We start from the raw sequence: 27,364 nt of genomic DNA on the forward strand, positions 1-27,364 counted from the left end.
TCGGTACAGTGCCTAAAGTCGGTACTGAGTTGAACACCAGTATAAATCTTAAGTTATAAACATTGAACCTTGTTTTCAAATACCGGACAGATTTCCCATATCAGGCTATACAAAGGCAAACAAATCGCATCGTGGCTGTGGGAAGACCTGTGTATTCAACCACGATGGGCCAAATGGAAGGAGTTCAAAGCTGCTCAAAACATCAACAGTCTATTTGTGGGGGGGGAAAGCACCACGTCGGTACAAGTAATCCAATGCCACGGGTTTCTTTTGTTTGCCTGGGTCAGTTTCCTGCATTTTTACAGAAGTGGGAGTCAGGAACCTCCTGTGCGGACATGCCTGAGTAGGTGCTGGAATAATAAGTCTATTTCGAGCAGCATTGCAGATGTAGCGGACTGAGAGGCATCTCATTCACCCTGGGTTGACGTCAGGTGCTGCCACGAAGACTGACTTATCGGAACTGGCGGATGCTTAAAAAGGACGAGATTCACTCCTCCATCCAACGCTTAGAGACCTTGGAGTCTCTGTTTTGCCAACGGTACAAGTACAGATTGGGCGAAACCTGCCTCAAAAACAGTAACGGTGAGAGGGACCCTGGAGTCCTAGTGGACGATCACTTAAACATGAGCCAGCAGTGTGCGGCAGCAGCCAAAAAAAGCCTAATCCAATACTTGGTTATATAAACAGAGGCATAGAATCAGAATCATGTGAAATATTAGTACCACTTTATAAAGCCTTAGTAAGACCACACCTGGAATACAGCATCCAGTTTTGGTCACCACATCAGAAAAAAAATGTTGAGACTCTGGAAAAAGTGCAAAGAAGAGCTAATCTCAATGTACACATGTTGTACTTTGACAATAAAGGTTTATTATTATTATTAACTAACTGATTAAGGCCCTGGAGACAAAAACTTATAAAGAACGGTTACAGGAACTGGCTATGTCCAGTCTAGAGAAAAGAAGGACTAGGAGTGACATGATAGCTGTATTCCATTATTTGTGGGGATGCCGCAAAGTAGAGGGGTCAACTTATTTTCTGAAGCACCAGAAGGCAAGACTGTGGATGGAAACTGACCAAGGAGAGAAGCAACCTGGAATTAAAAAGAAATTTCCTAACATTGAGGACAGTTAATCAGTGGAACAGCTTGCCTTCAGAAGTTGTTGGTGGTCCATCACCGGAGGATTTTAAGAAGAGACTGGACAGCCACTTGAGTTAAACGGTAGTGGGGTCTTCTGCTTGAGCAGGGGGTTTCACTAGAAGACCTCCAAGGTCCCTTCCAGCTCTATTCTGATTGGGATTGAGATTGAGTCTGATGTCTACTGTCATGTGGATTAGGTGAACCCAAGCATGTTCTTCTACAGCTTTGGCAAGGAAGTGTTTTCTTTCAGCACTCAGCCTTGCAGGCATGTTTGAGGCTTCTCACTGAGCCAGATGCTGCTATAGGGGAACCAAGGTGTTCCCAGATGCTACATCAGGAATCCCCAAATTCTTCAGCTCATCAACCCCTTCACGGAGTTTCAAGTTGTTCATTGATGCAAACATTTATTATATGAAAATAATTTAATAAATATTACTGCTGCTAATAGTACTAATAAGTACTACTACTACTACTAATAGTAATAGTAATAATAATAATAATAATAATAATAATAATAATAATAATAATAATAATAATAATAATAATAATAATATAATTTTTAATTTTAATTTAATTTTAATTCCATTTATATCCCGCCCTTCTCCGAAGACTCAGGGTGGCTTACAAGCTTAGCAGTAGCCTTCATTCTATGTATATGCCTGCTTATTAGGGCTTTCACACACACCCCCAAGCGGCATTATTACAAAGTCAGCTTAATTGCCCCCAACAATCTGGGTCCTCATTTTACCTACCTCGGAAGGATGGAAGGCTGAGTCAACCTTGAGCCTGGTGGGATGCGAACCTGCACTAATTGCAGGCAGCTGGTGTTACTTAAGGAGGCATTAATAATAATAATAATAATAATAATAATAATAATAATAATAATAATAATAATAATAATAATAATAATAATAGAGAAAGAACTGGAGAAGATAACAAAATATGAAGACCTACAAATAGAAATAAAAAGACTGTGGCAAAGGCAAGCAAGGGTAGTACCAATAGTAATAGACGCCTTGGGTGCAATCCCAAAACAACTGGAGCACCACTTGGACACCAGTGGCATTGACAAATTTGCCATCAGTCAATTGCAAAAGGTGGCCATACTAGCTTCCATCCTGTGACGATATCTGTAATAACATCAAACATCCACATCTGCCTATCCCTCAATAGGCAGACAAAAATGCCAAATCCAGTCTGAACATCTGGTTGACTCTGTGATTATTTATTTATTTATTTAATTAAATTTTTATACCGCCCTATTCCCGAAGGACTCAGGGCGGTTTACAGGGCAACATAAAATACAATATAAAAATAGTATAAAATTAAAATAGATTAAATTAATTAAGCCCAACAATTAAAACAATATTAAAAGCTAAAACCCTTCAGTCCAGGCCTGATAGATCAAAAAACCAGGTTTTCAGGTCCCGGCGAAATGAAAGCAGATCATTATTATAATAATAATATAATAATAATACAATTACCACAACATCGAACCCTTGGGTAGTTTCATCAAGCGCTGGGTTTAATATTGACCCTGTGAAGAACCCGGGTCTAAACAGAGCTGGCCCTAAGTACAGCATGCAAGCCAGTTTTCACACTGGAAAGTTGTACCAGATTCCTTCCATCACTTATAGCAATATTGTCTTAAATCAGTAAATTAGATGATGTGTGAGTATACATATGTGGATTGCCTTAATCAAGGAACTTTCAGTGATCATTCTTTTAACATGTTGCAATCAGACTTGATAAAGAGCTACTGTATATTCATGTATATTAAGTATATAGAAACCTAGCAGAAGTGATCCAGGGAGTGCAGTTAACCCTCATTCTTGCTATGCTTTTATTTGTTTGGGTCCCAGGATTAGTGAATATATGAATAGCAGTTACAATATCTAAGTGGTCGTTTCTATTTATATTTTTGACTTAAATATAAAGGCTGCATGGACCTCAAGGCAGTTTATGTAGAATCACTTGAACTTCCTACCAAGACTGTGGTTGGCTTAGCAAAGGTGGTATATCATGTACCCTCAAATGCTGCCTTTGGTACCTTTTCTTTAGATCAATGGTTCTCACTTGTAAAATTCTGAAGTTATTAAGTAATGCTTTAGGAACAGCATTTATAGTCTTTTACCTAGAAATAAAAAGATCCACGGATTTTAATGAAATGTGTGCATAGACCGGTTTAGTGAAATGTGTGTTCAGACTTGCTAAATCCAAAGACTTGATCCAAGGGACTCGTCAACAATATTCATTCACTGGCATATCCTTTCTTCTCTCTCAGTTATCCATCTCACAAAGCCTATTGAATGTCTTCTAATCATCTGAAAAAGTTTGAGAGAAGTTACACAATGGTGAAGTAGTTACTCTCTGTCCTGGACTAACTGAATATTGAAAAATTACATTTGCCCTAATAGAACTCCCAAGAGGACATAAAGCTAATAAAAGAGAGTATCTGTAGCTCAGGGTTGAACTATGGAGTCCTTCATGGTTGCTTGCTTGCAGACATTTTATTACCCAACTAGGTAACATCATCAGTGTTAGTGGGATGTGGTTTTCTATTTATTAGTTTGTCTTCTCCATCGAAGTGTCAAAGCACCTTTTTAGCATTCCAAGTATTAAATGGTAGAGACCGTGCTTAAAAGGTGTTTGCAGTGAAATTTTCACATCAAGGACTTCATTTTTGCTCCCGGGGTTAATTATGCTGCTTAAATGAATCCATATGCATGAGAGTGTTGCCTTTATGGTTGAGTATCATAATAATTAGATACATTAAAATATCTTGTGGGAATTGTTTACTATTAATTGTGTTTTGGAAGATGACAACAATTTCACTATGTCCTAGAATTTCTAATACCCCCATTCATTACTGTAGAATCTTGGTGGGGATCCTGAGTGTCCTTTATGACTCAAAAGAATTCAGATTATTATTTTCTTCTTTGAAAAGTGTATAGTAAATTGGAAACGTTTGCCTCATGCCTCCATGCAACAGAAATACGGTTATGATAGAAATCAAGTGATAGATACTATTGTGTGATTTGCTCGTGCACTCTTTAGTTATTTGTAAATAATACCAAGTTTGCATAAAATCCTGGTAGTAATACTAGTGCCATGGATATCTTTTCCTTTTATACCTTTGGTCTTTCCAACTCAGCGCTGTTCCTTCTGATTGTCATCTGAGCTGTTCCCAATGCAGGCATTCATTTTTTCTTGGTCCTGTTACTGGCAGTTTCTTTTTAGCTCAAATGCTGGGAACTGAACCTTGGAGTTTTCTGTCCCCAAAATATGTGCTTCTGCCATCAAGCTATGTATTTATTTACTATATTTATATCCAGTGCCTTCAGCAGTGCAGTGTTCCTGAGACAGCCTACAATTAAAATGAAATTAAAAAACAAACACACAAAACTAAACAAAACAGCAATAAAGATCCAGCAGATGAAACGCGCCCGGGGATGGGGGTGGGATGGGGTTCCGCTAGCTATCCTCAATTGTGGTGAGCAGAAGCTGTTGGAATCGAGCATGGGCAGAGAGCCAGTATTGCTTGAAATTCTGAGAATTGTCGTTCCCTTCATAGGTCAGTAATACAAGATGATGCAAAAGCATTTTCTTTAGAGGAAGCAAAGTGCATTAATATTATCTCTGGAGCTTCTAAATCAGTGTAACTTTAAGGTGCCTGGACTTGCTCTTTCTAAGATTTCCCAGCCAGCATAACCACACAGAGTTCTTCCGGAGCAGCAAAGCAAAGTTCAGAATGGCCTTGCCAGCTCTGAAGCCTTACACTGATGCTTTCAGAGACCATCGCATTTCTTCTTTCAGAAGCAAGGGGACACAGCAAGTTATTTGAGATCCAGGCCTTTATGATTGGAAATGTGATGGTGGTGGCTTGGCATAAATTAGTAAGGGAAATGTTGCTAGAAATCAAATGTAAACATTATTCAACTGGTGTTACCTTTGAGATGGGCTTGGCTTTGAAACGGGTGGAGCATGTGGAATCACCTTAAAAATGGAGAAGAAAGCGGAAAGGAAGAAAATAGACGTACAGCAGACGGGGTTCAAAAATCGTGTGTGCAGATGTGGGAAGTCATTTTCAGCCTGAGGACTTTAATGGGTTATGGCAGAAATCTGAAAAGGGGAAATTGAAAAGTAGATTGGCCATTCATTCCCCATCTCATTCCAGTGTTCTTTGCTCTGAATTAGACGACCGAACGTTTGGAAAACTCACACTCCAAGTTTGATCTTATTCATGGGATGCTTGCGAAATGGAACGAACGCTCTGAGATCAGTTGGAAGAAAGTCAAGAAATTGTCCCCTCACCTTTTGGTAGACCTGGCTGAGTGCTTTTCTTTCACACCTTTTTATGGGAAGAGAAGAACACCCAAGCAGGGAGATATTAAAGCAAACAAAACTGCATTTCAATATGAGCCCGTCTTGACAGTATGATGCTTCTAGCAGTTTAATCAAGAAGGGGTTTAGAACGCTGGAACACACTAAATATTACAAATTACTGAAAGCTTTATTAGTCATTCCTTTGATTCTTCTTCTGTAGGCAAACAAGAGTAGGGAAACATATGCAAACAAAAATGAGAGGAATATAGATCAAAGCGATTACCATGATCATAGTTAGAGATGCTGCTTTAAGCGTCGTGGACAATACTGTATTTGTTTCCAGTCTTGCTGGGAAGATTCATACTTCAGTTTCCAGTGCAGAAGGTTGACCTTGGGCTAGGTCTTGGCTAAGCCAAAAAAGCTCTTATCAAATGGATCAAACAAAGATAGATTCTTTTAATAGGACAAATAGGAGCAACTGTCCAGAGTTCTGAAAGTTGGGGTTATCTCTACCAAATCCATTCAGGCAGAACAACATATTTCAGCAGTTAAACTAAGCAAGAAAAGTAAACCTTGGTGGAGCAGTGGGCTAATGCCTCCTTAAGTAACACCAGCTGCCTGCAATTAGTGCAGGTTCGAGTCCCACCAGGCTCAAGGTTGACTCAGCCTTCCATCCTTCCCAGGTAGGTAAAATGAGGACCCAGATTGTTGGGGGCAATAAGCTGACTGTAAAATGCCGCTTGGGGGGGGGGGGTGAAAGCCCTAATAAGCAGGCATATACATAGAATGAAGGCTACTGCTAAGCTTGTAAGCCGCCCTGAGTCTTCGGAGAAGGGCGGGATATAAATGGAATAAAAATAAAATAAATAAATAAAAATAAACCAGAAAAGTAAAGGCATGATTGCTCGTAGTTAGTCGCAAGGCCTTCCCAGTTATTTAACCAGCCATTGTTTTAATCTGTTCAGAAACCAAGCATCACCACTATCTCTGGTCTTAGCAGCACCTCAAAAGTGAAAACGATGCTGGCTTGGATTTGTCTATAACTTCCTCACTTTTCTGCCTTAAATGTCAAATGGCTTCTAGGTCAGAAGAGAGGGATTAACCCAGCACATGATATTTGGGGCAGGTTTGTTGCAAATGAGCTTCTTAGTTACGCATTCAATGCAGCTTCTTGCAAAACCTGGCTTTGTCCCCAATTCTGCTAACTCTCTTGTAGATCCAAGGCTTGAAGTAAATTAAGATTATAATGTGATATCTATTCCAGGCATAGGTGACATATGGCTCCTTAGATGCTGAACTCCAGTTGATAAGGTGCAGTAGTGAGGCCTGGTGGGAATTGAGGCCCAGCATCTAGAGAGCCCCTGATACATTGCTGACTGTAGCCTAGCCTGTTCTTGTAGTTGGAAAAAGAAATCCTGAATGCATTGGGTAGATTTGGTGGGGTTTTGTTTGTTGTTGTTGTTGTTGTTTTTTTTGCTAATTACAGCCCTGGATTTTTAGCTGATGTGGATTCTTTTTCCTCTCCTAGGTTGAGAGAGATTTTGAACGGGAATATGGAAAGCTTCAACAGTAAGTATTCTTAGCCATTTCATTCGGGTGGGTGTTCTTTCTTGGCTCTTTTCTCCTCAACGTTGCTTGCTTCCCTCCATTTATGTTTCTTTTCAGACTGACAGGCTCTCATAGCAGTTTGCAGAATAATAAGAAATTGCCTGTAATCAAAAAAGACATGATACTAGAAGAAAGGAAACAAGATAACTTAAGCACCAGTTCTTAATCTTTATTGTTCCTATAAAGGCTAGGTAGGCTGGAAATGGGGCTACACAGAGAGAAACCTAGATGACACCTTCACCTCCAGAGCTGATGATCTTCTCACCAATTGTTGGTTGGTTGGTTGGTTGGTCGGTCGGTTGGTTTTATTTAGTTAGCTACAGGACTTGTGTGGCCGCCTATCTCATACTTTGACTCCAGACAAATCCATAAAACATGGTTTAAAACAAAAGTACGCTTCCTCCAGGCACCAGACCAAGCATCCTCACAGCTCAACCACCATGTTAGCCCAATACGTGGGGGAAGGTATTTACAGCCTTCTGGAAGACTTAAAAGGTAGAAGGACTGGAGGCTAAAACATATAAGGAGCGGTTGCTGGAATTGGGTATGTGTAGTTTAACGAAGAGAAGGGGGAGGAGTGACACGATAGCAGTGTTCCAATATCTCAGGGGCTGCCACAAAGAAGAGGGAGTCATGCTATTCTCCAAAGCGCCTGAAGGCAGGACAAGAAGCAACATGGAAACTAGTCAAGGAGAGAAGCAACCCAGAACTAAGGAGAAACTTCCTGACAGTTAGAACAACTAACCAGTGGAACAACCTGCCTCCAGAAGCTGTGGATGCTCCAACAGTGGACGTTTTTAAGAAGAGACTGGACAGCCATTTGTCTGAAATGGTATAGGGTTTCCTGCCTAAGCAGGGGTTTGGACTAGATGACCTCCAAGGTCCCTTCCAACAACTTCTTCTTCTTCTTCTTCTTCTTCTTCTTCTTCTTCTTCTTCTTCTTCTTCTTCTTCTTCTTCTTCTTCTTCTTCTTCTTCTTATTATTATTATTATTATTATTATTATTATTATTATTATTATTATTATTATTATTATTATTATGTGTTGCTATACTTAGTCTCTAAGACGATTTTGCAAAGTAAAACATTTCTGCCTTTAATGTCTGTGTCACTGCTGCTGCTATGGTGGGTCTATGACGGATAGGCAACCTTGGCTCTTTTATGACTCATGGACTTCAACTCCCAGAATTCCTGACTCAGCATAGCTGACTCAGGATTTCTGGGAGTTGAAGTCCATGAGTCATAAAAGACCCGAGGTTGCCTACCCCTGGTCTATGAGAATTCACCACAGCCAACTCGCCACAGCCAACTTGCTGTGAAACAAGAGTTACACTAATCTCAAATGAATAGTGAATAATTAAAGAAAGGATGCAAAAGGACAGACAGAATGAAATGTGAAGGGCAAAATTTAAAATATTTATTTATTTATTTTAAATAATTAAATAGAATTGTTAAATTGTCCTGCAGAGCAAGTTGCCCCATGGCAAGTTGGCCGTGACGAGTTGTCCCATTCTGTGCTGCTGCTGCTACAGTGTCTCACCATTTCTGTGGTACCTGTCTGTATTGTGCTTTATAATTAGCTACATATAATCCAGTACACCTGCAGTGAGTCCTCACCTAACGACCAATAACTTGGTTATTGTTTGAAGCTATGTTGGACCTCCCAAAAGGTACTTATGACCCAATTTTGAGGTTCTGATGCTTGCAAGGCACATACACACACCCCACGGTCACATGATCTCAGCTGGGTGTTTGGCAGCTGGCTCATTTTTACGACTGCTTATATGCCCTGCAGTCTCATGACTGCGATTTTCAACATTTTTTTTGCCAGTTTCTGACCATTCCTTCCTGTTTCTAAAAAAAACAACCTCCCATGAAATGGATGACATGGATTTGCTTTACACCTGCCACAGAAAAGGTCATAAAATCGGGTGCAGTCACTTGTGACCCACTTAATGATCGCAACTTAAAACTGGGCTCAATTACAGTTATAAGTCAAAGGCTTTCTGTACCATGTTACTGTTTACATAAAGCAAGTATCTTCCATGTAGGAATTTTGTAATATGAAAGAACTGGAGTTTAGTTCTGAACTATTAAGACACCGGCTTGTTCCTTTTTAAGAGTCATCTCTGCTTCGTTGGTCTTTCTAGGATTGTCTTCTTGATCCAGGTCTCATCCTGGCTTCATAAGTTGCTATTTCTGAATACATATCTTGGTTTACTCTTAGCCCTTCATTTCAGGATCTGATTTGTTTTATAACTACTTGTTAGCCATTGTTTCTCATGTCTGCCTTGTATTTGAACACAAAATAGGAACCTTTTATTCATATTTCTCAACCTTGGCTACTGTAAGATGTCTGGACTTCAACTTCCAGACTTCCTCAGCCAGAATTCCACAGCATGACTGGTTGGAGAATTCTGGGAGTTGAAGTCCAAACATCCTACAATTGAGGAAAACCTGATCAGGGAAAGAGTCAACTATAACCAAGTGAGATGCCATCTTCGCCCTTTCTTTCCAAATTATAATAATTACATAAGACACCATTGCAGTGTTTTTGTGTGTGGGGGGGGGACAACAGATATGCAAGTTTATTTGAGCCGTTTCTTCCCCACAGCAAATCAACCTACCAATATTTACTGGTATAATGTCAGTAGTCGCCAAGACGCAAAGAACATAAATACTCCTCCTTTGCGTCTGTCCTCACCTTTTTGACCAGTTTTCTGGCAGTCTGAAGAGAAAAGCTCTAGGAATTCTCTTTATTTCTTGATTGTTTGACAAAGTTCCTGCTACTGGCTTGGTTGGACAGGAACTCCGTGACAGATTCTCTCCTTTTGAGCAACTTCTTTTAACTGGAAAGTGCTAATGTTCGTTTTACACGCAAGGAGAATGTAGAGAGGTCTCCCAAATCCATGTTGGTTTAATTTAATTAGTTAATTACACACACTAATTAATTCATCTGTTTAATTACATGGTGAATATGCAACGAATCCTTTAGACAATGTGTAGAAGTGAACAGAAACCCGTGTCTGGGCACGAGATGGAAGTTGAGAGTTCCACAGAAAAACATATTTTTGTTAAAACGATACAGTAATGATAGAAACTGCAACCAATTAGATCCCATGCACTTATCTATATGTTCCCCTCCTGCTTACTGAATTCCATTTGTGCTCTTACTTAATTTCTCTTCTGTAAGCTACTGGGCAGTATCCTTGGGAACAAACATTTCATCTTGCTGCTTTTTCAGTAATACAGGTGGTCCTCAACTTACAGCCAGTTGCTTAGCGACCATTCAAAGTTACAACAGATTTACCGGGTGGGGGGAGGGGAGAAGGTATTTACAACCTGGATTCAAAGTTCTGACGGTCCTGCTTCTACCACCACCACATTTATGGCTGTTTGCAGCATCACATGACTGTGTTTACAACGGTTTAGCTGAAAACCAGCGTTTACTTCCATGTTGTTTTCGTTTTTTGCAAAACTGGTCCTTCGTAAACTAGGGGTTTGCTCAACAACTGTCACAAAAAAAGGTCATGTGGGTACCTGATTTATGACCATCACGAGTTACAGTTGTGATGGGCAGGCTCCATTCCAGTCGTAATTTGAGGACTTACCTGTCTGTCTGTTAAAAGGGTAAAAAGAGGTTATTGGACAATATAAGGAAGTGTAGTCTTTTCAGAACCTCAAGAATTGTCTCTCCCAATAAATTACTTTTTTTCTGACAAAATCTTTCAGAAATGCTAAGATTCACCAAAATCTCATGTCCCTTTGGGGATTTTTTTTTTTTTTTGCAGAGGTTGTGCCTGAAACATAAGCTTGTCAGTATTTTCTGCAAATCTTTTGATCCGATCCAGGAAGTCTTATGGTTTGCTTGTGGATAGCTAAGAGAACGCAAAAGTTGCAGAGGGAATTTAAGGGGAGAAAAGAGAACAGTCTCATTTTCTAGGTGTCCCACTCCTGTATATTTCATTGTTGCCAAAAACTGCAATCGGTACAAAATGCAACAGCCCTCATGCATCAAGCCAATTTAGCAATTCTGTGATTTATAACCAGTCCTCGAACTTACGACTATTGCAGCATCCCCATGATCACACAAACAACATTTGGGTGCTTGGCCATCACCCAACAAGCAAAGTCAACGAGGGAAGCCAGATTTGCTTAAAAACCTCACGTTTTGCAACAATTCACTTAAGGACTGTGACAAAAACGGTTGTAAAACTTGAGCAGAACTCAAAAGTCGCCTTGCTTAGCAACAAAAATTCTGGTCCCATTTATTGAGGACTTCCTGTAGTTCAAAATTCTGCACTGGCTTCTAGTAGGCTTCCATATACAAGGTGTTGGTTTTGACCTATAAAGTTCTACAAGTCAAAGGACGCTTGCAAGCATGTCTTCTCCAGTTTGACATGCTGGCTAACCTGTCCATACTGTTTGGGAGGAGATGCTTCAGGAAAATCCCTCAGTTCAGGAGCTGAAGGAGGGATCAGGCCCAAAGCAGGGATTCTCTGTGGTTCTAGGCCAGTGATGGCAAACCTTTTAGAGACCGAATGCCCAAACTGCAACCCAAAACCCACTTATGTATCATCGGGTGTCAGGTGGGTGTGGCCCATTGGGTGGGCGTGGCCCATTGGGTGGGCATGGCTGTGGTGGTAACGGCAGACTGGGTGGGACTAAAAAGTTCACTCAATCAATTCCAACTTTGCAAGATTTTTTTCCCCGCGAGAAGTTGAAATTGATTGATTGATTGAACCTTTTTTTTTTTGCACGCGGCGGCGGAGGCCTAAAGCGAAAAGGTTTTATAAAACCCAGCTGAAGGCCTGGGACTGGGGCAACAGCGCGCATGCCCACAGGGAGGGCTCTGCGTGCCACCTGTGTCACCCGTGCCATAGGTTTGCCACCACGGTTCTAGGCCTTTGCAATGTTGCTCCCATTTTGCATGATTTTACTCTTTTTAACATTGTAAGTCGTGGTGACTTGGTCGGCAAACAGATTTAATAAAAGATAGATAGATAGACAGACAGACCAAACTTCCCCACCTTAGACGTATGTCAAAATGTGTTGAAAATACGGCTTTTCTAACTGACCTTTGGCAACCAATATCTATAGTTTGCTTTCTGCAGTGGAGCCGTTTTCAGTTTTACTGATACGTTTAGAATTAGTATGATGCTTGGTTGTTTTTTTTTCATTATACACCTCGAGATATGTAATTGTGGAAATTGAAATGCTATAAATTGAAAAGCAGCGAAGCCAATAAGCAGGGCCAAGATAAAGCCTAAACTGATTTACATTAACATAATTACTCCCCAGGTATGCAGTACCTTCCCTCTCCTGTCACATTAAGTCTCACAGTTGCTTTGGGAGTTCTGCATGATTCTTTGTAAAGCATGTACAAAATAAATCTGTAGAAGCAGGGTATCCACAGGGAGATCAAAAGACTGCCTGTTTTTACTGTAGTTCATTGCATGTGCAGTTCGTGTTAAAAAAGGAACAAAGGATACAGCTATGCAATCACAGTCACCATCTGTGCATATACCTCTTCAGGGAAGTAGCAATTTTGATCCAAGTGTGTTAGCCCTCCTGGGCTAAGTGCATGCAGCACTTCAGTCCTCCATGACAAATTGATGGAAAAGTTAGAAAAAGCAGAATTCTTGGTTACTAATACTTCCATGTCTGATGATCTCCAAAGATTCTTCCTATTCATGTTGGCCATGGAATGTACATTCCCTCTTCTGGTCTTCTCTCTTGGCTCCTACATATCACAAGCCCAAATCCAGCAACTGTCTTCTCATTTCTCCTCTGTTCCTCCTTTCTTGTCATGTGCACTTTGTTTTGTACTGAGAGAGAGCTTTAATTATATGCATTTTAAAACAAAACTATTTTTCTATTTTTAGGTTGGAAGATAAAACTAAGAAGCTACAAAAAGATATGAAGAAAAGCACAGATGCAGACCTAGGTATGTAAATCTGCTGTACTAAGTGAGATTTGAGCCAGCTTTGATTTTTTTTCCCCCTAAGGCCTTGTTCTGAAGTGCATATTTAGCCACAGTTCATTAAGCCTCTGTTGAGTTTTTTTCACTGATCAAAACGTCCCCTTTTATATATAAAGTCTTAAAACTATATTTTACAAACAGATTAGCCCAAAGGAATAGCAAATATTTTCCAACAGCCTGTAAAAGAAATATTATCCAGGGAATTCCTGATTAAGGCTGGATTTAACTTGGTTTGGACGCTGTGATAAGCGTAGGAAGCAGTGAGTAAACTGGCAGTCATTTCTTTTGTTTGTTCTTTTATTACTGACACAGCTGTTTGCTTCTGAGATTTTGGAGAGGAACATCTGGACTCCAGGTGTTGATTTTCTCCTGCCCTTTTGTCCTTTTTGTGTTGTATTCTGTGGCATTTTCAGTAGGAACCCTGTTGCATACAATCCCGTCCCATCAAACATGGCGTCCAAGCAAACTGCAAGGAGAGAAATGTAGTTAAAGAGCTAATTAAGGGCCCTAATGATGGAAATAGCTCAGGAACTTTTTACAACTCTTAAAGTCGATAGTAGGTATTTTGCTGTAGCCGGAGATTGTAGGGGAAAAAACCCAAAATTATACTGTATGTTCCTCTGATCCTAAAATGTCCTCGGTCTTCTTTGTTCTGGCATTATTTTGAAGATAAAATTAATGCGTTACCAGGGTGAAAGCAAGCCAAGAATGAAATGAAATGAAATGAAAATGAAAAAGCCAGAATGAGGGGGAAATGCACATTTTTCTCCTAAAGAAAAAAACAACAGGTTTTTGTCATCATCAAGTGAAACCATAAAGGTCTTCCCTAAATGAGAAAGTGAGAAACAGTTTAAAACTTTTTGGATAGTTCACTGTTTGCTTCCTAATAAAGGATTAAAAACATTTAAATAAATTCCATTTCCTTTGGTTTTCTTGAAAACCAAAAAGCTTATGAGTCTGATTGTTTATGTAATTTTCCTCACAGCAGAATTCGAACTTCTTTCTGATTCCGAGTTGTAGTTGCAGTAATTCTGGTAACCACAGAGCAACCCATCTGCACCATTCTGGTTTTAAACATGAAAAACTGGTTCTCTGCTTTTCCTTATAAATGGAGGTAGCAGTAGCCCCCAAATTAGGAAGGATTTTTTTCCTTTTCTCCTATTTCCTTCCTTCCTTCCCTCCCTCCCTCACAGAGAATTCCTTTTCCTTCTTTTCAAGGGGCATTGATAATGGATCGGCCCCAAAGGATTTGTGGGGAGACGCTTCCCCCAGCCTACTCCTTCAGCTCTGAAGCATCATCACAAGTTTACCTATTTTATGACCTAAAAGCCACACCTTTATTTTGCATTTAAAGAGGTACCGTCCTGCTCTCTGGAGCTGGGGTAACCATCTTCTGTGTGGTTTCCAGCAACTGGAAACAGTCAAATCTGATCAAAAGGAGTTAGGCAAATGCATCCAAGCCCCTCCCCCCTTATAAATAATTGAGAGATGTATCAATGTAAGCTTGCTAGTTTGCCTTTGCCTGAGCCAAGAATTGTGACAGAGACTCCATTCTGTTATCTCTTCCCTGCTCTTTCTACCAATGTCATCAATTTCCTAAAGTCATCAATGATGAAAGATTGATCATTTGCTAGAATATAGAATAACGGAGCTGAAAAGGACCTTGGAGGTCTTCTAGTCCAACCCTCTGCTCGAGCAGGAGGCCCTGTACCGGGGGTAGGCAACCTTGGCTCTTTTATGACTCGTGGACTTCAACTCCCAGAATTCCTAAGCCAGCACTGCTGGCTCAGGAATTCTGGGAGTTGAAGTCCACAAGTCATGAGGGGGCCATAGATCCCCTATGCTGGCTCAGGAATTCTGGGAGTTGAAGTCCACGAGTCATGAGGGGGCCATAGATCCCCTATGCTGGCCCAGGAATTCTGGGAGTTGAAGTCCACGAGTCATAAAGGAGCCGAGGTTGCCTACCCCTGCCCTATACCATTTCAGATGAATGGTTGTCCAGTCTCTTTTTTGAAAGCCTCCAGTGATGGAGCATCCACAACCTCTGAAGGCTAGCTATTCCATTAGTAGATTGCTCTCACTGTTAGGAACACCAGCTGCCTGCAGTTAGTGCAGGTTCGAGTCCCACTAGGCTCAAGGTTGACTCATCCTTCCATCCTTCCGAGGTAGGTAAAATGAGGACCCAGATTGTTGGGGGCAATTAAGATGACTTTGTAATAATGCTGCTTGGGCCCCCCCCCGAAAGCCCTAATAAGCAGGCATATACATAGAATGAAGGCTATTGCTAAGCACATTGATTTGTGCTTCTTAGATTGTAAGCCGCCCTGAGTCTTTGGAGAAGGGCGGGATATAAATGGGATTAAAATAAAATACCGTAAATAAAAATAAAATGTCTCCTTAGTTTTAGGTTGCTTTCTCTGCTTGGTTAGTTTCCAACCATTGTTTCCTGTCTTGCCTTTTGGTGCTTTGGAAAATAGTTTGACACACACACACCCCTCACCTTTGTAGGGTCACTGATGGCTCAAATCTCTTGTTCGTGCTGCTTTCAGCAAATAAGTAGCTGTAACCCTGGTTCAGCAGCCTTGCTACATGAATTTGAGAAATAAATCCCTTAATTTCTGAAGCATGTATCTCAAAATGACTGCAGGTCACAAAATATTACCCATTGAAGGCAAAGTAGTGGGCCATGCCTTCTCTTCCCCCTGATAATATTTCTCCCTGTCACTTCATCCTACATTCCCCCCCTTTTTTTTTCCTGGATCGGTGGATACATCTGTAAATAGAACACTGTGTTATACCTAACTTTTACATTTTTTTTTCTTGGAACATCGGTAGAGCTAAATAAAGCTCAACAGTCGATTGTGACAGAGGTCTTGCATACTGACATCCCGTTAATTTTAAGACTTTTTAAAACTTATCTTTTAAAAAGTCTAAAGGGGCAGGGACCCAAGGGCACCCAGAAAGGTGCACGAGTACACATTTATGCCATAGCACCTGTGAGATTTTAACCCATATTCAGTTAAAATTCATTGGGACTCCTTGGTCCAACTCTGGTTCTGGAAAAGGATGCTCCTACGCTTTGATTCTGAAACTGTCCCCAGGACAAAATGTTCTAAAATGTGGTTAGAACACCTTAGCAACCTAATGTTTTCCCGTATATAAATCTCACTGCGTTCGTTGGGGTTTACACCTTGCTAACTTTGCTTTGCCTTCATTATCTTGTCACAGCTGCCAGAGGATTTATTTTATTTTTTTTAATTTTTTTTGCAAAACTACCAAAAGCTGCGAAAGCTTAATTGGTTGCGATTTGTTAGGATTGAAAGTGCTGTGGTGAGACCAAGCATCCCTTAACAGCGCTGAGAAAAGGCTGCCTGTGTTTGTCGAGCCGCTTCTGTGTCTGCTTCAAAAGGAGCCTTAACGCGTGCACTTTTATAAAGGGTGCATGTAAGTAATGTGGACTCGATGACATATGAGTGTTTATCCCAGTGTTTACACAAATTCATTAATCGCTCCTCTTCCAAACCACTAGTTAGCATCCCTGGAAGTTTTCCCATTAGCATTTTATGCACTCCGGCGTGTATCTCCTCTTTATGTTTCAGCTTATTGTGTAGACGGGAGACAATGAATGAATTCCTGAAAAGCTGGATTATGAATCACTTGACCTATCACCAGATGAACTGAAGCCAGTTTAAGAAAAGTAAATTTTGGTTTCCAGGCATTAGGCCGGCTGGCTCTGGGCAAAGAACAATTTCAGACTCTTATTTTTGCATTAGGAAAATGGAAGTATAATGGATTGACTGAGAGGATGAATGGATACTTCACCTTTTATGAGGAGAAGTATGAGGTGGGCATGTCCTCCTCTCTCTAGGTAGAGCCTTAGACAATAAAATAATGGATACAATGCCAGTTATGCCGAACTGTATTTCAGCCTCATGGAAAAACGGTTACTATGGGCTCAGAGTCTTTTCTCTACTTTCTATACTAAGGCTTACCAGGTCTTGAGTTTCAAAAATGAGACAGCCAGTAGATGGCAGCAAAAAGACACTATGCTAACTCTTTGCTGCCCCCTGGCAGTAGTACTGATTTTTGTAGTCATGATCTCATAATATTTTTTGATGGCATTGTAGGATGATACAGTATTTAGAACCGTTTATGGCGCTTATAAGTTGTTGGATCATACGCTTGTAGGTTATTTTAAAAGATGGTCTGGGGGGAATGGCCTAACTTTAGGGGTCATTGGTGCTCTCTGAGCTTGGTTGTTGTTGTTGTTGTTGTTATTTTGCAATGTTTCATGTCAGCAAGAAAACAACCAAGCTTAGAGAGCATCAAGGACCCTTCTTTTCAACCCTGAGCTACAAACTTTCTCCATTATTGGTACCTAAGTTCAAACAATGTTTGAAGATGGTTTATTTCTACTTGTTATATTTAAGATTGCTGTAGTGACGTTTTTTAGCAATTACGGTAAGGTCAAATGCAACATAGTTCATGTAAACTGAAAGTGAAAGCATTCAATCAGGACATTCACAGAGAGACAGCAGCTAAATGTAATTCATGGTAACATCTCCCTGTCTTGTTCATAGGTTTCTCTAAGTCAGCTTCTTCACAGGTGTGCCAATCTTGTATAAATATTTTGTACCAGATTTCTTTATGCCTTGCCATTCTTACCAAAACAGTGATGACTCAAACGATAAGTGAGGCGCTCAAAGAGTACGAAGTATGTTGGGAGTTTTCCCCAGGTTGTTCAGTGATGGTAGGGCAGAGATGGGTCACCTCCAGTATTGCTTAACTGTTTTGAGTGATGGTTTCTTTCCTGGCTAAAATGGCAGCATGTTGACCGTTAATGGCAGCAGAAAGTAAGGAGAACTTAGTCGCTAGGAGAGGTTGTGAAACCTCTTTTGATTCTTACCCTACAATCCTGTTGTGGTTCGCCATGGCTCTTAATAGCAAGGAAGCAATCTTCTACCCCACCATGTCCAGCTGGTATCTGCAGCATGCCATGGAACAAGTTGGATCCTGGGAGTTTTGTATTCCCAAGAATTACTGGAAGCCGGCTGGGGAATTCTGGGACCTGAAGTCCACACATCTTCAAGTTGCCATGGTTGAAAAACACTGCCATAGAGCAGGGGTCCCAACTCCCGGTCCGTGGACCAGTACCGGGCTGTCGCATGCCAGCAACCAGTCTACACAAACAAGCAAAGCCCCATCCACAGGATGCAGGCAGCACACAAAACCACCCCCCCTCTGGTCCACGGAAAAACCTCTGTCCATGGAATCGGTCCCTGGTGTCCAAAAGGTTGGGGACCTCTGCCCTAGAGGTTTCGGTCTGAGGTCACGGGTAATTATGGCCCCAAATCTTCTTTTTTGCATCTCCCAGAGAATCCCCCGATCACAATTGTTTGCTGATATTTTGAGGTAAGAAATTCAAGATAGCCTAATACAGGTAGTCCTTTACGTACGGCCACAATTGAGCCCAAAATTTCTGTTGCTAAGCGAGACATTTGTTAAGCGAGTTTTGTTCCATTTTCCAACCTGTCTTGCCACAGTTGTTAAGTGAATCACTGCAGTTGTTAAATTAGTAAACATGGTTGTTAAGTGAATCTGGCTTCCCCCATTGACTTGGCTTGTCAGAAAGTCACAAAAGGGGATCACGTGACCCCGGGACACTGCAACCGTCTTAAATATGAGACAGTTGCCAAGCATCTGAATTTGGATCATGTGATCACGGGACTGCTACAATGTTCACAAGTGTGAAAAACGGTCATAAGTCACTTATTTCAGTTCCGTTGTAACTTCAGACGGTCACTAAACGAACTGTTGTAAGTCAAGGACCACCTGTATTGGCTTAGTCTATTCTAAAGAGGAAGGAAGATGGGGGAGATCCAGAACTCCACCTGTCAGGAAAAACATATTTCCCAGCTCTGTGTTAACTGTGTTTCCTGACTACCCCAAAAAAATTCCCCTTACCTGTTGCATATCTCTTAATAGCATCGATCCTTAATTAATTTCTCTCTGAATTCTATCCCAAATATAGCCATGTCAAAGTTTGCTGTAAAAATCTCATCTGATCTCTTGGCCAATCCGCTCTGTGAGCAAGACCCTAAATTTCTTGAAATGGTGATGGCTCTGGACACAGCAATGAAAAGAATGGATTCTTTTAACCAAGAGAAGGTAAATTTTGCCCTGGATATATTCCTAAGGAGGGAAGGAAAATTTCTCCAACTTTGACATCCTTAACTGTGAAGTTTTCCTTGATTGTTCCACAGTTCTTGTCAAGATTGTATTACTGACATTATATTAGAGGATGTGCAAAGGGGTACAAATATTCACGACTGGTATTGTACAGTAGCAGCAACTACACCATTGTAGAGCTGTGTACTTATCTCTCAGGATTTTGAGAATCACTTAAAGTTATTAGAGAGTGAAATTTGAAATAATGACAAAGAACAAAATAGGCAATTAATACTTAACAATTTGAGATTTAGAATAGTAATTGCCATAGAACAGTAATTCTCAATCTGCTTCTCAGGCTGGGATTTGCAGCCAGGTGAATTTGCACAATTATTACATGTAAATCAGAACTTCCTGAATTTAATAGAGTTGAAAGAATTATTTTGGCTTATCTGTGGTGGGGGGCACAAGCTATATTTTTATTTTTATTTTGAATCCAACTTCTGTCAGTGTTCACTGAGTTTGGTTGTTTTCTTGCACTGATGATGTTACCTAGCCTGGTATTGAAATATCTGCAAGAAAACTGTCAAGCTCAGAGGCAAGTAGCAATGGTTCAACCCTGAACCTCCTATGTTCTCTATTGTTGGTATTCATCTTTTGTCTCGTGTGCTTACTCATAATGGCTTTCTAGATGTTCTCGTTCGTTTTTAAAAATAATTTCATTAAAGGTTTTAAAAACAACGATAAAAACTAATACTAATATAAAGTAAGAAGAAAAAAGATCAAGGAGAAAGCTAAAAACGCAAGAAAGAAAGAAAACGAGAAGAGCAAGAGAAAAAATTCAAACAAGTGGCTTCCGATCTTCTTTGTAGCAACTACCGGTATATAAGTATAAATATACCTCTTACTCTAACCTTGCAACGGGACTCTTTCTAGTATCTATCCGGTCCAGGCATCAACTCCATAAATCATTGAGTTAATTTTGTTCTGTTTTACACAAAATGTACATAAAAGGTTTCCAGTCAGCACTAAATATAGATGTTGTATTTTCTCTAATCAATGACGTCTCAGCCGATTCCATCGTTTTCACCAACCATTCTGCAATTGTAGATACTGCTGCATCTTTCCATCTTTGTGCACACAATACTTTCACAGCAGTTATCGTTTACAAAACCAAAGTTCCACAATTCTTCTTCCCAACTATTTGTCCATCATTCTGGCTCTTTATATTTTGGACTAATTTAAGATTTTATGTTACTGTATTTTCCGGCGTATAAGACGACTTTTTAACCCATGAAAATCATCTCAAAAGTTGGGGGGTCGTCTTATACGCCCAGTCGTCTTATACGCCGGAAAATCAGCGAGCCCGGGAAGGCACGCCCTCCCCTCTCACTGTGGAGGAAGCAGGGCAGGCTGGCGTCTGGCGGGAGCCGGCAGGGCAGTCCTGTGCACGCGCGCGCTCCCCGGCTGTTAAGGAGCACTCCTTAGCAGCCGGGGAGTGCGCGCGTGTGCAGGACTGCCCTGCTGGCTCCCGCCCGACGCTCTTCCCTCTTGAGGCAGCATCACTCCCCGGCTCCTAAGGAGTCCTCGGGGATGCTCTTCCCTCTCCCCCCGCCAGACGCCAGCCTGCCCTGCTTCCTCCACAGTGAGAGGGGAGGGCGTGCCTTCCCGGGCTCGCTGATTTTCTGGCGTATAAGACGAAAAATCTTGAAAATCATCTCAAAAGTTGGGGGGTCGTCTTATACGCCCAGTCGTCTTATACGCCGGAAAATACGGTATATTATGAAACACATTTCTGTAATAATCTCATATTATGAGCACCATATATAATGAACACTGACAGAACTGGAGCAAGAGTAGATCCATTAAGAACTGAGAGAGAAACACCAACATATTTAGAGGAACCTTTACATTTAGCTAAATTGTTTAGCTAACAACAACTAAAGAAGCCACAGAATATTTAATTTAGCTAAAAATGAAAATTGGGAAAGGGCAACCGAAGTGGGAAAGAATATACTTGGAAAACATGGAGTTGGGCATGAAGTTCCATTGGTTCAAATCAGTGTTTCTCAACTTTGGCAACTTGAAGATGTCTGGACTTCATCTCAGCTGGCTGGGGAGTTGAAGTCCAGCCATCTTCAAGTTGCCACGGTTGAGAAACACTGGTTCAAATGATCTTCCTTGTTGGTTCTTGAAAATATTTCTTCTTGTTGTTCTTCTAACAGGTGAATCAAATCCAAAAAACAGTCATTGAACCTCTGAAAAAGTAAGTAGTGATGTTTCCATATAAGCAACAATCTTTTGCAATCTTTACAAATGAATGTGATTTAACATGGGAACGAGAAACATGCTTTCCCTCAAGGCTTATTGGGTGAAACCTACAGCTTGTGAAATTCTGCAAATCCCAACATGTGTTTAGAAAAACAACAAATCTGGAATTTCTAGCCTTCGTTTTAGAGAGACTATCCAAGCAAAATAGAATAAAAAATTAGGAGTAAGTGTACATAAAAAAACACCAACAAGATATTACAACTCTTTTGCTCATTTGCTGATAGATTAAAACCTCTTCCCTTATTATTTATTTAGCATATGGCATACAGCGTCTGAGAAATCTGCACATGCTAGACACACAAGCAGTCCTGACAGCCTAAATGGCCAGTTCATTTTGTTCGGCAGTTGGGTGCCTATTCTTGGTGCACCCACAGAGGGTGAACTAGATTTACACCAGTTAACTATTGGAGCTTGAGTTGCTCGCTCTTCTGGGCTCCTCCGCTGGTCATACCTCGACCCGTTTTTTTAATACCTCATGTGTAGCCAGGTCCAGTCCCAGCTTCTGCTCTCCACACACATGAACGTAGCTAGATTTTTTTCCCCACCAAAGTGGTACCCATTTATCTACTTGCAGTATTGCCCGCTTTCGAACTGCTAGGTGAGCAGGAGCTATGGATCTAGTGACAGGAGCTTGCCCTGTCTTACGGAGCCGGACTCGAACCGCCAAAGTGCAGATCATTTCTGCTGGCAGTTCCAGCCACCACATCCCCTAACCTATCCCAAAAAGGGATTAAATGTAATGTTTTCTAAATGAAAGATGTAGTCGGTTTCATTTAATTAAAGTACATTTTTGTTAAAGGATTGAGTAAGTTTGAACAGATTTTGAAACTCGGTACACAGTTCATTCCCCTGCAAGCTACCCAGAGATCTCTTACTATTTGTCAGGCTTAAAATGGAATCAGTCATTCAATCTCTATCTGCAGAAAGTCTCTTGGGTAGATGTTCCCATCTTTGGGGCTGGGAATTGCGCAATCTAATTGCAAGAAATTTATCAGCTTCCTGGTTAGGAATAGCAGCTTCCTTCCTGAAACTGAAAAAAATAAATAAAAATATTCTGTTTAAAAGTGCATTTTAGCTAGGATATATTCAGATATGTAGGGTTTTTTTTATTACACTGCAAGTCTGTGAGCTTCTTTTCCATGTTTTTTTAAATGCCATTAGCATTTATTTGAGCTATAAGCAAGCATCTGAGGTTCTTTATAGTGAACTTCTATTACTACAATCAAATGATGGCAGAAATTTTTAGATTCCCTTTTTTTATTACAAGGAAGTTGTGTGAGCGAGAACAAAATGACTTTAATAAGACAGCAAGTGAGGCAAATTGCTCAGTAACACCTTTTGTTTCACTTGACATTTTTCCTGCCTCTAAATTAAAGTAACATAATCTAAGCCAGGGGTAGGCAACCCTCGGCTCTTTTATGACTCATGGACTTCAACTCCCAGAATTCCTCAGCCAGCATAGCTGGCTGAGGAATTCTGGGAGTTGAAGTCCATGAGTCATAAAAGAGCCGAGGTTGCCTACCCCTGGTCTAAGCAGTTGGGCTTACTGCCTGTTAGGAATGAATCAGGAGCAAGGTGGTTGAAGCTGGTCTGGAATTTTGTAGGGTTTGTTTTTATATCTTCTTCCTCCTCCTCCTCCTCCTCCTCCTCCTCCTCCTCCTCCTCCTCCTCCTCCAACCTCTTGGTTGAAACCATAAGCAGGTTTAGAAGCTTTTTAAACAGAATTTACTGAAAGCTTCAGTGTTCAAAAGAGGACTTGTGTCTGCCCCTTAATGGCCTCAAATTGTCTTCTTCTTTGACTCTCGTGGTCTTCCTCAAGCTGATGTGCTTCAGATATGATGGAATTGCAGTTTCTAGGTAACATAATCATGGTGATTTAGGAATTTGGAGAGCATCTTGTCTCCAACCCCAAATGTTAATGTGCTGCCAGTTTGAATATTTGATTCATATGGGAAGGCATTTAAAACCAAACAGGTTTAAGCAGGCTGCGTACGTTGTAATGTAGAAAAATTAAGTACCGAATATGTATTTTTATTTGGGGGTTTTAGAGTAAAGGGAAACTCTTGTCTACGTTTACCCAAAAGCCCATTAAATGACCTGGAAAGGCAGAGACAAATTAAAAGGAATGGTTTGTAAAGCACATCTGGATGAGGAAACTACAGCTTGCTGAGAACCATCCTGCAGATATAGCCAAGGTTCCCGGTGATCTCTGATCTAGGAAACATTTTTATCTGGTTGTGTGAAAAGATAAAGAGTCTATAAGATCTCTGAAGGGACACCTATACAGCTTCCTATGGCTTTCTTTATCGATTAGGACATACTCACTGAAAAGTAATTTCTGATTAAGAAAAGACATCACACACACCCAACAAAATAACAGCCTCACTGTAAACGGACTGCATAGGAAGCACATATATTACATTTTTGTAACATCTGTCTTCTGTTTAAAATCAGCACATTTTGTCTCTCTGCCCATACATATCCTCTATGTGCGGATACAGTAAAGAACTACAGCACGTGCCTGTGAGAGGTAAATTCTAATTAGATGCGCTAATTGCTGAGTTTTATGACGATGGGCCACCTAGCCAGAATGCTGGCTTGGCTTTTCTACCACTTCCCTGCCCTGTTTTTTTGTTTTTTTTTGGAGGTCTATAAATCCTAGAAGTTCTCGAATCTGAAACCTAATTCCTCCCTCCCTCCCTCCTTCCTTCCTTCCTTCCTTCCTTCCTTCCTTCCTTCCTTCCTTCCTTCCTTCCTATTTTTGGTGATTTTTCCTCTTTCAGTTCTCATGTTCAGCTCCATCCAGTCCCCCAGATTCTATCCCAAAATTAAGAGATTACAGAGTCAGAAAAAGGGAGAATTCTCATGTTTCTCTTTGCTTTGTGATCTTGCGTGGTGGTGGGGGGGGGGGTGCGGCGGTGGCCAGACAGGACTGCCGTGTGTTTGCTTGTTGCATCAATGGATCAGGAAAGAGCAGGCGGGAGGCTAAAGAGTGTAGTCATAGTAGCACCCATTTTGGAAAAAAAAAGCTGCTGAGCTATTTATCTGTAGTTCTTTCCACCTAACACCATAGGTTTTTGTTTTTGTTTTAAATTAGGCATTGCTTTCCTCAAAGGAGCTTTCCCCTCCCAAGCCTCACCCAGGCTTCCCGTGGCCAAGACAGGATTTTTAATTCCAACAGCTGCATTTCATTACTCCCCTTCAGTGGTGGTCCATAGAATTTATTAGTTGTTTTTTTTTAAAAAAAAAAAGATCAATGCAATTTGAGCCCTTATCATTAGTGGCAGTGCAGCATAATCAGAATCATATGCAGAATCCGATTCTTTCTGCTCTGGTGCAGCCCCCTCAAAGCTCCAGGCGGTACTTGACCCATCTGGAGAGCGACACGGCTTTTCTTGAAAAGCCCCAGCAGCTGACTGGCAGGCCTAGGTTCTCTAACCGTGATCAGAGGGCGTTCTTATTCATTTAAGTTTTTAAGTGAGAATGTTCTCTTCTCCGCCCGAGCAAAAGATATCCGAGGGAGGTTGAAAATCGTTCCAGCTTATTCGGTCTACTTGAATCTAAGGTCAGCTGCATGTTGGTTTATACCCGGGGTCCTCATACTTGTGCACTTTAAGACTTGTGGACTTCAACTCCCAGAATTCCCCAGCCAGCCATGCTGGCTGGGGAATTCTGGGAGTTGAAGTCCACAAGTCTTAAAGTGCACAAGTTTGAGGACCCCTGGTTTATACGGCAACTTTCAGCTCTTCCGTTCTCCCAAGATGGGTAGCGCGGTCACCACGTTGTTTACAAGTCAGCCACACTCTGATCCTGTGGACAGCAAATTACCTACACAGGTAGTCCCCGACTTACAACAGTTCATTTTGTGACTGTTAAGAAGTTTAGATTTAGATTTAGATTTTATTAGATTTATATACCGCCCTTTCCCGAAGGACTCAGGGCGGCTTACAGGGCATTTTAAAATCACATCAATATAAAATACAAAGTTAAAAGATTAAATTATCCCTGAAAATAAAACCCCAGTTAAAATTCTCAGCCTTGGTCAGAGAACTCAAAGAGCCAAGTCTTCAGGTCCCAGCGGAATGAACGGAGGTCAGGGGCAGTCCTGAGCTCCACGGGCAGCTGGTTCCAGAGGGCAGGTGCACCCACAGAGAAGGCCCTCTCCCTGGGTGTTATCCGCCAGCAATCTTTTACCGGCGGCACCCGGTTAACAATGTCGCTGAAAAAGGTAACTTGTAATTGTTTTTCAGCCTTCCGCCTTTTGACAAGCAAACTCAACGGGGAAGCCAGATTCTCTTTTAACAACTCCAGTGATTCACTTCACAATTGTGGCAAAGAAAGTTAGTAAAAGGGGCCAAAACTCACTTAACAGTTGTCTCACTTAGCGAGAGAAATGTCGGGCTCCATTGTGGTCAGTGCAGCTTTCTCTGTGGCCTCGCAAAGAATCCTGAGAGGTGAAGTTGAATAGATTTGAACTACCAAGTTGAAGGCTGTTGTGTAATCTTCTTGCTGTGCTTGCCTTTGCTAGGAATCTTGAGAGCCTGTCTCTTAAAATACAAGCCTCCTTCCTTGGACTCCCTATCACTTTTCCATTCTGCTACATTTTTCTTTTTTCTTTTAAATACGTTTATTGATTTTTTTAACATCCACCTTAATATTTGGTAAACATCATGTTGTCTGGGTTAATGTTTAGAAAACAATAGCAATTAATTTCTATAATTCTACAGTCCATACGATAGCTTTACTTGATATTTCCCCTTCTTCCAATAATATTTTCTTTTGCCAGCTTTAAATTAATACAATTCTTATTTCAGTAAGTGACAGAAACATTTTCCCCATGTTTCTGCAAATAATAGCCACATCAACATAAAGCTTCTTTTCATCGATCATCTCGATTGCTTCATCGTAAGTCCTGTTTACATTCTTATTTAAATTTGTTTTCCCCACCATATTCAAAACATTCTTACTGGTTGGAAGATTTTCTCAAAATTAGTTATACTTAAGTATTTAAATCTTTTTTTTCTCCCACAAGCCATCACATTTTAACACTTCTCATATTTTATTTTTTTATTTTTTTAAAAAAAATAAGAGCAAAAAGAAGAAAGGGAAAAAAAACTTTTCTCCAGTTCAAACTGTCTGTCAGTGGAAAGATCTTTGCTCTAAAAGAATCTTGGATTTGCCTGATGCATTTTGTGAGCAGCAGCTGTCTACCAATGGCCTTGATCCTGGTGTTAGGAATGAAGTATATAGAAAGCTGGTTCTTAACTTAATTCCGTATTTGTGGCCATTTCTGAAACCAAGGGGTGCCACAGGTACACACATTGTTCTTCATCGTGTTTCAAGGCTTCTGTTGCTGCTGCTTCAGAAACCCTGGGGCGACGGGGCGAGAATTTGAGAATAATAGCAGACTCCTTTCCAAGTCGGGAGGATGGCGCAATATGTTGGCTGTCTTGGCATTAATGCCGAGGGGAAGGGGCCAGGATAGCAAGCTGCTTGACACAGTTGGCAGTTTCACCCTAGAGATTCAGAACAGTGCTGGTCTCTGTGGGCAGAATTTATACCCAGGCCTGAGGCTAGATTGACAGTTCCATTTCTAGGGTAACCATAGGAGACAGAATGGAAATAAAAAGCTTGGCAAGTGGGATATTTATGATATCTTGCACCCTTCTGGGTGAGCTGCTTCAAATCCAAGTGAAGAAGTCCTCTTAAACCGCCTTTCGATTGCTCTGGTGCTCTGCAAACCAGAGCTGACGCATCATACAATGCTGTAATGTGGGTTTGTTTTATGTCGTGTGTGTCTAGCTGGCG

General features: G+C 40.9%; 1 protein-coding gene across 1 annotated transcript in view; it reads left to right on the forward strand.

The window, feature by feature from the left end:
• Positions 1–27,364, forward strand: part of BIN3 (bridging integrator 3) — a 111,084-nt gene that overhangs the window by 47,593 nt on the left and 36,127 nt on the right. The window contains exons 3-6 of the mRNA XM_083368476.1: positions 6,996–7,036; positions 12,960–13,021; positions 19,089–19,225; positions 21,451–21,491. Coding sequence (XP_083224602.1) covers positions 6,996–7,036; positions 12,960–13,021; positions 19,089–19,225; positions 21,451–21,491 — 281 coding nt within the window. The remainder of the gene's footprint in view (positions 1–6,995; positions 7,037–12,959; positions 13,022–19,088; positions 19,226–21,450; positions 21,492–27,364) is intronic.

Source organism: Vipera ursinii (genome assembly GCF_947247035.1).
Source record: "Vipera ursinii genome assembly, chromosome: 8".
NCBI lineage: Eukaryota > Metazoa > Chordata > Lepidosauria > Squamata > Viperidae > Vipera > Vipera ursinii.